Source organism: Nerophis lumbriciformis, linkage group LG38, assembly GCF_033978685.3.
Source record: "Nerophis lumbriciformis linkage group LG38, RoL_Nlum_v2.1, whole genome shotgun sequence".
NCBI classification, from domain to species: Eukaryota; Metazoa; Chordata; class Actinopteri; order Syngnathiformes; family Syngnathidae; genus Nerophis; species Nerophis lumbriciformis.
The window spans coordinates 17,757,435-17,770,741 of record NC_084585.2 but is presented as its reverse complement, the minus strand read 5'-3'; the positions used below and the strand labels follow the sequence as shown (position 1 = coordinate 17,770,741).

General features: G+C 43.2%; 1 protein-coding gene across 4 annotated transcripts in view; it reads right to left on the bottom strand.

The window, feature by feature from the left end:
• Nucleotides 1-13,307, bottom strand: part of bsnb (bassoon (presynaptic cytomatrix protein) b) — a 250,468-nt gene that overhangs the window by 23,338 nt on the left and 213,823 nt on the right. For all 4 annotated transcript variants that reach the window (XM_061932822.2, XM_061932823.2, XM_061932824.2 and 1 more), the window contains one exon: nt 12,854-12,968. In XM_061932822.2, coding sequence (XP_061788806.2) covers nt 12,854-12,968 — 115 coding nt within the window. The remainder of the gene's footprint in view (nt 1-12,853; nt 12,969-13,307) is intronic.

Here is a 13,307-nt window from a genome sequence, read left to right as displayed (position 1 = left end):
GATCAAGGTGGATTGAGCTTCACCTGTTGAAAAGCGCGTCAGCAAGTAGCTTGTGGTTCCGTAGGCATCTTCACTTGCGTCAGCAAAGTGATGAAGCTGCGCAAAGGCTGGCACACCAAACTGCTTTAACTTGATGCATCTGTCAACTCCAAAATGTTCAAGCTGTGACAGACTTGAGATCCACTTTTTCCATCTCTCAATCACTGTGTCTGGCAGGTCTTGATCCCAACTATATTTCTGCCGACATAGATCTTGGAGAATTCTTTTAGCAGGCAATATTACTGGAGCCAGAAAGCCCAAAGGATCAAAAATTGAACTTACTATGGAAAGCAATCCTCTCCGAGTGTATGGTCTATCTTTAAGGTTGATCTTGAACTTGAATTGGTCTGATTCGGCACACCACTGGATGCCTAATGTTCTCTCCACTGGCAGGTAATCATCATCCAAGTCCAGATCTTGAAAACCCTGTGCTTTTTCCTTTTCTGGGATCGAGTTAAGCAACTTCCTGTTGTTGCTTGACCATTTTGTCAGCCGAAATCCTCCTTTTGCCAACATTTTTCTCAACTCGGCACACAGGGTAATGGCTGTATCTTCATCAACAACTGACTTAAGACAGTCATCCACATAAAAATTATTGTTGAAAGACCTTGCTGTTTCCTGTCCAAACTCGTCCGCAAAGTCTGTTGCACATTTTTGAAGTGCATGTTGCTCTGAAATTGCCTTGTTATTTGGCATAGCCAAAGGCTTTTTCTTCACTGGAAGGCAAACATTGTAGAGGCCATCTTTAATTACTGCAGTTTGAGACACCATACTGATAAACTGATGGTCGTCCTTGGACATCTCAATGTTTTCTTTTTGTCCAGCATCACGAAAGTCGTGCTTGAACTGCAGCTGCCAAAGCTCCTCAAGCTTCACCACTGAGATTCTGTTTGCAGTAATTCCTGTCAATTTGTCCACTGCAGTTCTGTCACTTCCACCTCTGAGTGGTCCATTTACTGTCCAACCTAGCATCGTTCTCACAGCGTATGGTCCATTATCCACACTTTTAAACACTTGCAGTGGCTCCATCGCTTTGGGAATGTTTACTCCGATGAGTAATCCAATCTTGGCTTTAATATTAGGTATTCTCACCTCCTTTAGGTGTGGCCACCTATCAATATCCTCTTGTCGGGGAATATTGTCCTTAGAGACAGGAATGTCTTTCTGTGTATAAACTTCCTTTAGTTCCACAAACTCTTTTCCGTCCAAGCTGCTGATTTCCAAGCCAGTCACGATGCTTGTGTTCACGACTGTGTCGTTTCCCATTGTTCGCAGCGAGATGCTTACATTGCGTCCACTCACATTCAGTTGGTTTATCAGTGACTCTGTGGCAAAAGTAGCTGAACTACCTGGGTCCAGGAAGGCATACGTGATCACTGTCTTGGTTCCTTTTTGTGCCTTGATGTACACGGGAAGGATCGAAAGAACACAATCTTCTCTACCGGCCCCAGTGACACCACGGGTTTCAGTTGTTTGTACAAGGGCACTTGATATTGATTGCTGTTCAAAATTGTCCTTTGTGGTTTATTCTCTGGAGTCTTTATGACCAATGTGTAATAATGTGGGATGCTGTCTAGAGCATTCTTCACATTGAAGTTTTTGTTTGCAACTACTACTCATATGTCCGTGCTTTAAACATGCAAAACATACACCTTTGCTTCTCAAGAAGTCAATCTTGTCTTTGTGTAGCTTGCTCTTGAATTCCTTGCAAACTGTAAGGCTGTGTTGCTCTTCGTTACAATAAACACAAGGTTTTCCACTAACGTCCACCGAAACTGTGCATGTTTTTGTTATGATGTGGTTATCATTTTCTGTCTTGGGGGGCACAACGACTGTTGTAAACACCTTTTTTGGTTTGAGGGTTTCTACATATTGTGGTTTTATTTTCTGTCTCACAGAATCTTTCGTGTTCATGGTGGTTTCTTTTATGTTCCCATAAAGCGGATTCAAAAGATACTTGACTTGCCGGTTTACAAAGTCCACAAAATCCTTAAACTTAACTCTTGTCTTTGTTCTTTCTTGCAAGTCGCATGCAAACTTCCTCCAAGGTTCCCTGAGTTTATATGGAAGTTTGTTTGTCAGTGCCTTTATATTAGCTGTGTTGTCCAAGTCCTCCATGTAGTTAATGTCTGTCATTGTGTTAGAGCAGCCTGTGAGGAATAATGCGAAGGACTGAAGGGCAACACCGTCTTCTGGCTTGATTGTTGGCCACTCCATGGCTTCTGTTATGTAGGCTTTGGCTATCTTAAAGTCATCACCAAAAAACTCCTTTAACATTTGTTTTGCTTTAGTGTAGCCTGTTGATGATTCCATATGGATGCAACTCTTAACCAACTCATGTGGTTGTCCACTTGTATACTGTAGCAAAAATTGAAGACGATCCCGATTGTCACTAGTGCGGCTTTCAATTCCATGTTCTATGGCCCCAATAAAGGATTTGTATTCCAGGGGGTCACCCTTGAATGTTGGAATGGAAAGATCTGGAAGTAGAGATGCCTTGTGACTCTTCACGAGATACTCTGTGACGTTCGCTTGCTGAGAAATTGCTTGGCAAAGCCCATCAAGTGTTAGTGCCTGTTGTTCTTTAATTTCAGTCTTTGGTGCAAATGTAGTCATTTGAATAGCTGTGGGGGGAGCACTATGTTTAATGCTATGTGTTGGTAAGGTGGGTGGTGGTACTTGTGTGTTAGGACTAGTAAGTCTTCTAACATTCTTCTCATCAGCTGTATTGATACCGTCTTCTTCTTGTGTGTTTTCGTAGTTTTAGCGTCACATTCAGCAAGTGCGGTTTGCATTGCATGCATTTCCTTTCGAGCTTTTATTGCAGCTTCTTCCTGTTCTATGGCCAGCTTTTCTTGTAAAGCTGCTGCCTTTGCTTTCAATGATGCACGCTCCATTTCCGCCTTTAATCTGACAGAAGAATATGAAGAACATGAACTTCCGCTTCGTGATGCAGCTTTACTTTGACTTCTAGCGGTCCGCTTTGTTGATGTAGAGCGACTATCTGCAGGTGACACTTGTGTATTGCACTCTTCCGCTTGCTCAACACGCTTAAAAACATCTTTCATCCACTCCTCACATTTCCAGAAAAAGTCCTCCATCATTTTATTTTTTGGATCAAACCAGTTGTTTTGATGTTCCACAAACTCCTCCTCAGACATGAATTTCTGAACATCAGAATTAAGATTCAAAAATTATTGCTGCAATCCACTAAAGTCCACACGAAGCTGATTTTTTACAGCGTCCACATTAGCATCCTCCTCCATTATGTGCTCAATCTGCGTCATCAAGCAGGTCAATTGAGCAAGTGCGCTCCTGCGTGCCTGCATCTTTCTCGCCTTGCGCTCTTCTACAGCCTTCTCGGTCATTTTTACTGTCCTTTTTCCACTGTCTTGTGCATCCATAACAAGCCAATATTTCCACAACGAGTCAATAAAACATGCCGATGTGCAGCAGCGTCGCACCCGGACGAGCTTCTCTCTCTCTCTCTCTCTCTCTCTTTCAAGCAACGTGCACTCACGTACCTGCTCGCGTCCTCTTGCAGGCTTGTTCCTCTGTTCCTTTCCAGTCAGGTGGTTCCACGTTCCTCTTAATCCACAAAGAGCAAGTTTTTTGACTAAAATGTAGATTCGTAATCAAGCCTTTAGCTTGACGCTCCTCTACTTTCTCCTGCTCCGCTTGCTGCGGCAACAACAAACAAACTCCAGACGCTCCTCTTCGTTTTGTATCGTTTACTTAATAATTCAAAAGCATAAAACAATAACGATGTGGGAACAACTGAATGGCAAAATAAAAGGAGTTTGTTACAGTAGGTGTTAGAAAAAGCAAGACTAAGAAAAAGTAAGAGTGAGAAAAAGTAAGAGTGAGGTCAAAAAACTGTGTGGCTCAATTCCCCCGCACCTGACTGTTATTACCCATAATGCACTCTGTAATATTCATAGCCAATGAAGACCCTATGTTGGATGAGTGGCATTTTAATCAGGCATCTGTTTAGGCAACTACATGCTCAAAGCAGCCCGGTTGGGGTCCTGGCTTGGATTGCGGAAGTAAGGTTAGAGACACACAACTAACGGTAGAGAAGTTGGAGGTAGATGACCTGTTGGAATAAAAACACAACTCAAAGCCTGAAGAAATCGCCCTGCAGTTTATTCCATACATGGAAATATTACATGGTGTCAGAATAGAGGAGCAGAACCGACACTAACATGGAACCGACAGGAGTGCCGTCGCCCCGCATGGATTGGGACTCTCTCGATTTACCAGGAGAATGGAGAAAGTTCAAGCAGCATGTTGGACTGATGTTTTCCGGCCCGCTACAAAGCAAAGGTGAAGCGGAAAGATGCAGCTATTTACTCCTGTGGGTAGGAGAGAAAGGGCGGGACATTTTTAATACGTGGGTCCTGACTGCGGAGGAAGTAAATGTACTGACAGGGTACTACGACCGTTTTGAAGCATATGTAACACCCAAAAAGAACACAATATTTGCTAGGTATAGGTTCCAGGAAAGAGTGCAGGGACCTAGTGAATCATTTGAGCAATTTGTGACCGGATTGAAGCTGCTAGCAAAGGATTGTGATTATGCGAACAGGGATGAGATGGTCAGAGACCGTGTTGTGTTTGGCATACATTCAGCTAAAGTGAGAGAAAAGCTCTTAAACGTTGGATCCGAGTTAACGCTAGACAAAGCCATAGATATAGCTAGATCACACGCGCTAACCAAGACGCAGACTAAGGCTCTCAGCGGAGTCACCAGTAGCCCGCGTGAACAGCAGCTAGTACATGCAGTACACTGGCGCGCATCAAACGGTGCCGCAGAGAAAACGGAAAACATGCGAGTGAGTGATAGAGGCGCAAAACGGACAAGGAACTGTGGCTACTGTGGTAATAAATGGCATAGGAACTTAGACGACTGCCCAGCTAAAGGAAGACAGTGTGCTAAATGCTCAAAACGAAATCATTTTAGTGCCGTTTGTAAATCTAGCCAGTACACCAGGAAGACAGTGCATGAAGTAAGCCAGAGCCCTGAGTCATATACAGACGAATTATTTGTAGATGCAGTGCAGAGAGAGCGTGTTGCAGAAGTAGAGCAGGCTTTTGCATGTATTGAAATGGGCAAGCAGGGAACAGAGCTGAGGTTTAAGCTAGATACTGGGGCCCAGGTGAACATAATTCCTCTGAGAGAGTACCGCAGCCTGAAACAGGAGTCTAAGCTTCAACCCACCACGCGCAGACTGACAGGCTACGGGGGAGAACAGCTAAAAGTAAAAGGCACATGCACAATAAATTGCAAATATAAAGCATGCTGCATGATGTTGGACTTTTACATCGTAGAAACGCAAGCGCCCCCTGTGCTAGGTCTACAAACATGCCTGGACATGGATCTCATCAAGTTAGTGCTGTCAGTCACTGCGCCGTCGCCGCTTGAGAAAAAGACAGTGATGGAGGAGTTTAGTGACGTGTTCAAAGGGATCGGATTATTTCCCGGGGAATGCAAAATCCACCTGGACCCGAACGCAATACCCGTGGCGGCCCCTCCAAGAAAGCTTCCACACAAGCTACGCTGTCAACTAAAGGTAGAGCTACGAAAGATGGAGAACACACACATCATCGCCAAGATAACTGAACCAACAGAGTGGGTAAATTGGCTAGTGGTCGTCGAAAAACCACGGACAGGCAAGCTCAGAGTATGCCTGGACCCTAGAGACTTGAACAAGGCCATTATGCGCCCGCACTACCCACTACCAACACTGGAGGACATCACGTCTGAGCTAGCAGGAGCGCGCTACTTCAGCGTAATGGACGCCCGCTCAGGATATTGGGCCATCAAACTGTCAGAAGAATCATCCAAACTCACAACGTTCTGCACGCCGTTCGGGCGTTACCGATTCCTGCGGTTACCATTTGGACTCATCTCAGCACAGGACGAATTTCAGCGGAAAATAGACGAAACCTATGAGGGTCTTGACGGCGTACTCGCAATCGTTGACGACATCCTCATTTACGGAGCGACCAGGGAGGAGCATGACAGAAGGCTCCGTACTATGCTGCAGAGGTCACAGGAGAGAGGAGTCCGGCTCAACCCGGAAAAGAGCACCGTCGGAGCCACTGAAGTAAGTTATTTCGGGCATCGGCTCTCAGCAGACGGTCTCAAGCCAGATCCAGAGAAAGTATCCGCCATCAAGAACATGGAGCCGCCAAAGAACCGGGCAGAGCTAGAGACTGTGCTAGGCATGGCCAACTACCTGGCCAAGTTCGCCCCCTGCCTCTCCGAGGTGAACGCGCCCATGCGACAGCTGCTGAAGCAATCCAGCGAGTTCCTGTGGGACAAACAACAGGACGCAGCGTTCCAGAAGATGAAAGACGTGCTCACCATAGAACCGGGCCCAGTCTTGGCCTATTTCGATCCGGAGAAACCTCTCAGTCTACAGGTGGATGCTTCGAAGTACGGGCTCGGAGCCGTGCTGCTCCAAGAGGGCAGACCCATCAGCTATGCGTCCAAATCCCTTACAGACAGTGAGATCAACTATGCGCAAATAGAGAAAGAAATGTACGCAATACTCTTCGGCTTCAAACGTTTCCACCAATACGCCTACGGACGCCACGTCCTGGTGGAATCGGACCACAAGCCACTCGAGTCGATTCTGAAGAAGCCCCTTGCTGCAGCCCCTCCGAGGCTACAACGTATGATACTCCAGCTCCAAAAGTATAGCTTCACAATCGAACACCGTCCTGGGAAGGACATCCCGGTCGCCGACACACTCTCCAGAAAATCCCTAATCTCCCACGGCAACGACAACCTTAGTGAAGGAATGGACTGGCAGGTGCACATCGTGTACCACAGCTTGCCGGTGAGTGACCCTAAACTGAAAGAGATTGCAGCAGCTACAGAGAATGACACACAGTTCAGGCAGCTGAGCCAGGTGATACTGGACGGATGGCCGGAGAAAAGAAAACAATGTTCCCAGAGTGTGTCTGCGTTCTGGAACCACCGGGACGAGCTGTCAAAAACGAATGGAATTATTTTCAAGGGAGAGAAGATCGTCATTCCAGCCAGCCTCAGAGAGGAGATGCTATCAAAAATCCATGCTGGACATATGGGAATGGAGAAATGCAAACATAGAGCCAGGGACATCATGTTCTGGCCAGGGATGAGCAAAGACATAGAGGTCATTGTGGAGCAATGCTCTGTCTGCCAAGAACGACGCCCAGCAAATGCCAAGGAACCCATGATACCACACCGGATCCCGGACCGGCCCTGGCAAGTAGTTGGAACGGATCTCTTCATGTGGAACAACCAGGACTACCTGGTAACTGTCGACTATTACAGTCGTTTCTTTGAACTAGACAAACTCACCAGCACCACGTCAACCGCAGTCATTCACAAGCTCAAGGCAAGTTTCGCCAGACACGGCATCCCAGAAACATTGGTCTCAGATAACGGCCCCCAGTATACGTCCAAGGAGTTTGAGTCCTTCACAAAGTCATGGGAGTTCAGGCACGTCACATCAAGCCCATTTTTCCCACAGAGTAATGGCCTCTCAGAGAAATCAGTACAGACCGCCAAAGCTCTCATGGACAAAGCCAAAGCTGATGGACGGGACCCATACATCAGTCTTTTAGAATATCGAAACACACCAGTCGACAATTTCAAATCACCAGCACAGTTGCTGATGAGCCGCAGGCTACGCTCCGTCCTGCCAATCACCGACCAGCAGTTGCAACCAGAGATCGTCAGTCACCAAGAGGCACATGCAACGAGAGTACAGAGACAACAACATCAAAAGAGATACTTCGACAGGTCAAGCAGGCCACTACCACCACTACACAGTGGAGAGCCCATCAGACTCCAGGAACAGGGGCACTGGAAGCCAGCAGTGGTCGTGCAGCCTGCTAACACCGAACGATCATATATCATCCGCACTCCAGAGGGACAGGTGTATCGCCGTAACCAGAGACACCTCCGAAGCACCAAGGTACACCACTCTCACCCACCTGAACCGACCCCATACTCACCTGACGACAACACACCGGAAGAAAACCACGCACCTTTCACACACACAAGCGAAGCAATGGACTTGCCTGCTTCGCATGCACCAGAACTGCCATCTGATTCGGAAGCAGAGGCTTCATACCGCACCAGGTCAGATAGAGAGGTAAAGCCTCGAGCCATTTTGGACCTATGAATTGTAAAGGGTGTACGCCGAACGCTGCCCTGAAAAAAAAGAAAGAAAAGAAAAAACGAATGTAACCTTATATGTGTAAGCTGAAACCGTCATATTTATCGGTGATTCTGATTATTGTTGTGAATTTACAGTCAAGACTTTTCACAAATGTGTTTGATATTTTCATACGATATTTTCTATTACAGTGCAATGCATACTGCATATGGGTTCACTACCGCGCTAAAATGTTAAATGATGCATTCTGGTATTGAGACATGTTAGGCCGATACCTGTGTAAGTTCTACAATACGTTCCAGTCTTTTTATAGTACCGTTTTGCACTAACCAGGTACCTCACACAGAATCTGTCTATTGTGCCATGTTTATTCATTTAATATTTGTTCCCAGTTTACTAACCTGATATGATGCTATTTTATGCATACATGGTACAGGCAGCACTTTACTATTTTGTTTTGTTTGTTTCCATAAAAAGGGGGATGTAATATTCATAGCCAATGAAGACCCTATGTTGGATGAGTGGCATTTTAATCAGGCATCTGTTTAGGCAACTACATGCTCAAAGCAGCCCGGTAGGGGTCCTGGCTTGGATTGCGGAAGTAAGGTTAGAGACACACAACTAACGGTAGAGAAGTTGGAGGTAGATGACCTGTTGGAATAAAAACACAACTCAAAGCCTGAAGAAATCGCCCTGCAGTTTATTCCATACATGGAAATATTACACACTCTGTCCAAAAACCAACCTACCACACAGATCCTTCCGCCATATATGCAATTTACACAGTTACGTCATCAAACTATTTAGACAAATGTAATAATTATTCTAAGCATGCAAATAAAGTAAATAGTCCCATTTTGGCTGAATAAACATAAAGCACCTTCCATAAAAATGTAAATTAACTTAAACAGCAATTAGGCTCCTACACTTCTGTTAAAATGTAATAATCACTTATCCTTCTGTGGTTTGATACTTTACATTAGTTTTGGATGATACCACAAATTTGGGTATCAATCCGATACCAAGTCGTTACAGGATCATACATTTGTCATATTCAAAGTCCTCATGTGTCCAGGGACATATTTATTGAGTTTATAAACATAATATAAATTTTAAAAAAAACGAAAGAAGATTTTGTGATGTTAAAAAAAAACAAGGTAACCATAGCAGTATCGACTAGATATGCTATTGTACGTGGTGTCATTACAGTGGATGTTAGGTGTAGATCCACCAATGGCGTTTGTTTATATTGTAGCGTCCTGGAAGAGTTGTTCCTGCAGGGAATTCTGGGAATTTGTCCCGTTGTCGTTGTTGTTTAGTGTGTTTTCACTATATGGCACATGTTTATGACAGTATTGGCATTGTTCATACTGCCACCCTTAGTGTGACATGTATGGCTGTTGAGTAAGTATGCACTTCATTTGCTCCTGTGCAGTGTGTTCAAAGGCAAGACGATTGTGTCATTAGTTTAGTTAATGGGCACAATTAAATCTTGGTCAGGCTTTGTTAATTATATACATTATGATTTGTGACTTTTTTTAATTATGTGAAGCGGACTAAACTGGCCATAAAATTAACAACAACAAGATTGATTTTTTTTAAATTATGTTAAAGATTGAAAGTTGCCACCTTCCCATCCGTGCCTATACCCGCTAGCATTAGTTTATTGATAGAGATCAACATAACTTTGTTTTTCCAACCATAAGCATGAAGAAATTGAGCGTGAAGGATACTTCCTTGGACTTCATTGAATTAAAAAAATAAATCATCCAAAAAATAACAGCGTGTAGCTAGCTAACTTGGTGAAGCAGTTTGAGCATAGCACTGCTAGTCTGCATCATACTGAAACAGAATGAGTCTATAACATTAGCTAAGGATATTAATATAATATCTAAATGGCGGACATTCATCCATGAAAATGTGGAGAGGCTGCGATGGTGGGTTTGACGGAGAAGCTAGGAAGGAGATACTGTTGAAGTCCACTATCCAAGGTAAATGCTGTACAATATAATTACATTACTTAATAAATCTACTGTAGTTGTTTTTAATACATTGTTTTTGTATTATTTTATATATATATATATATATATATATATATATATATATATATATATATATATATATATATATATAATATATATATATATATATATATATATATATATAATAATAATATATATATACATATATATAATGATAAATGATAAATGGGTTGTACTTGTATAGCGCTTTTCTACCTTCAAGGTACTCAAAGCGCTTTGACACTACTTCCACATTTACCCATTCACACACACATTCACACACTGATGGAGGGAGCTGCCATGCAAGTATACACTGTATATATATATATATATATATATATATATATATATATATATATATATATATATACACTGTATGTATATATATATATATATATATATATATATATATATATACATATCATACAATTTCTTTATCTAAAAAGACATTTTTATTTGTAAAAAGCTGAGATAGGCTCCAGCCCCTCCCTTGATCCCGAAAAGGACAAGTGGTAGAAAATGGATGGATGTTACGTGTTAAAATTGTGCTGTTTTGTCAGAGGCGGCGGGGGGAGCAAGCACAGAATAAATAGATTTTAATTCATTCCAATACGCCAGGGGTGTCCATTACGTCGATCGCGAGCTACCAGTTGATCGCGGAGGGTGTGTCAGTCGATCGCCAGCCAGGCATTAAAAAAATAGACCTAAAAATTTGCGATCAATCTTCACCAAGACGTCACTTGATTGACATTCATGGTACCCGGTCATGTGAGATGCCGTTCGACGAGATCATTATTAAGAAAAAATGACCGAAAGGAAGGCGAGAAACACTTTTTATTTCAACAGACTCTTGCGCCGTACCTGCCATCAAAACTCTAAAGATCGACTGCACAGTTCCTGTCTTCACAATAAAAGCACTGCTTCATCCTGCTTGCGCTAACAAAATAAGAGTCTCAGAAAGCTGGCGTGCGCAAGCTAGCAAGCTACGGAGTTTGCCGCCAATGTATTTCTTCTAAAGTGTATACAAACGAGTATGGAAGCTGGACACATAAGATACCAAGAACCAACCACTTTCATGTGGTATTGGACAGAAAAGAGGATTTTTTTTCTCCTCCATTTGAAAATGCGGACGTTATCATCACTCCTGTCTGATTCCAATCAATGCAAGTCATCAGAATCAGGTAATGCACCAACTTATATTATTGTCTTCATGAAAGAAAGAGATCTATATGTGTTAAACATGCTTGTATTATCACCTTTAACCTGTTAACAAAAACATCTCTTTCATAAATAAATAAATATAAATTATATATATGAATGAGGTAGATCCCCTCCACTTGGTCAATTGAAAAGTAGCTTGCCTGCAGAAAAAGTGTGGGCACCCTTGGTATACTCCGTTTCACAGGGTACGAACTGTGTGAAGTGAATTATATTTATATAGCGCTTTTCTCTAGTGACTCAAAGCGCTTTTACATAGTGAAACCCAATATCTAAGTTACATTTAAACCAGGGTGGGTGGCACTGGGAGCTGGTGGGTAAAGTGTCTTGCCCAAGGACACAACGGCAGTGACTAGGATGGCGGAAGCGCGGATCGAACCTGGAACCCTCAAGTTGCCGGCACGGCCACTATACCAAACGAGCTATACCGCCCCACAAGAACAGAACCAATTCAACGCATATCGCGAGGTACCACTGTACTGTGTATGTTTTTGCTTTGACTTCTTTGAGTTGTCCACACTGCTTAGACCAGTGTTTTTCAACCACTGTGCCACGGCACAGATACAGTCTGGTGTGCCGTGGGAGATTATGTAGTTTCACCTATTTGGGTTAAAAATATTTTTTGCAAACCAGTTAATTATAATCCACAAATAGTGTGTTGTTGTTGAGTGTCGGTGCTGTCTAGAGCTCGGCAGAGTAACCATGTTATTCTCTTCCATATCAGTAGGTGGCAGCTGGTAGCTAATTGCTTTGTAGATGTCGGGAATAGGTCGTGTGAGACGACGATGGTTTGTCGTGATCACAATATGCAGGCGACAGTGGGAGGCAGTGTGCAGGTAAAAAGGTATCTAATGCTTAAACCAAAAATATACAAAAGGTGAGTGCCCCTAAGAAAAGGCATTGAAGCTTAGGGAAGTCTATGCAGAACGAAACTAAAACTGAACTGGCTACAAAGTAAACAAAAACAGAATGCTGGATGACAGCAAAGACTTACAGCGTGTGGAGCAGAGACGGCGTCCACAAAGTACAGCCGTACATGACATGACAACAATGTACACACAAAGCAGGTGCGGTGAATAGCGCTCAAAGGAAGACATGAAACTGCAACAGGAAAACACCAACAAAACAGGAAAAGCCACCAAAATAGGAGCTAAAACACTGCGCACTGGAAAACACCAAAAAACTCAAAATAAGTCACGGTGTGATGTGACAGATCGTGACAGTACACCTACTTTGAGACAAGAGCTATAGTGATGCATGGTTGGTTATGGTTTAAATTCATATCCAATGACGTTTCATTTTTTAATGATTTCTGCTGGTGGTGTGCTTCCGGACTTTTTCAATGAAAAAAATGCGCCTTGGCTCATAAAAGGTTGAAAAACACTGGCTTAGACTTACCAATGCCAGTTAGAGGAGGTGACGCTGTTTTGGTGGTCTGAGGTATTGTAGGGACAGCCATTGTAGGCTTCACTCCTATGGATGTCACTGAAGGTGTAGTAGTGTCCATTTTGACCTGAAAGAAGCATCAATATTGATTAACTTCTACTGCACTTTATTTATTCTAATAATTCATTGTTTATTAGAGCACATTTTTTCAAAGGGCAATTCTGTAGAAATTAAATTTGGGTGTGTTTTAGAGTAGTACAGCTTGTTCAGCAATATGGATATACTAAGCACTGATGTGACATGCACAGCCCTAATTGTCTAAACAGCTGGCAACAAAAGTGACTACCAAAATAGTCAAGTGTAGTATGGCCTGGGACTACATAAGTGCTGCTGGCACAGGGGAGCTGTGGATCACTGAAGGAAACTTGAATTCCAACATGTAAATGTGAAGCAGAGCATGATCCCC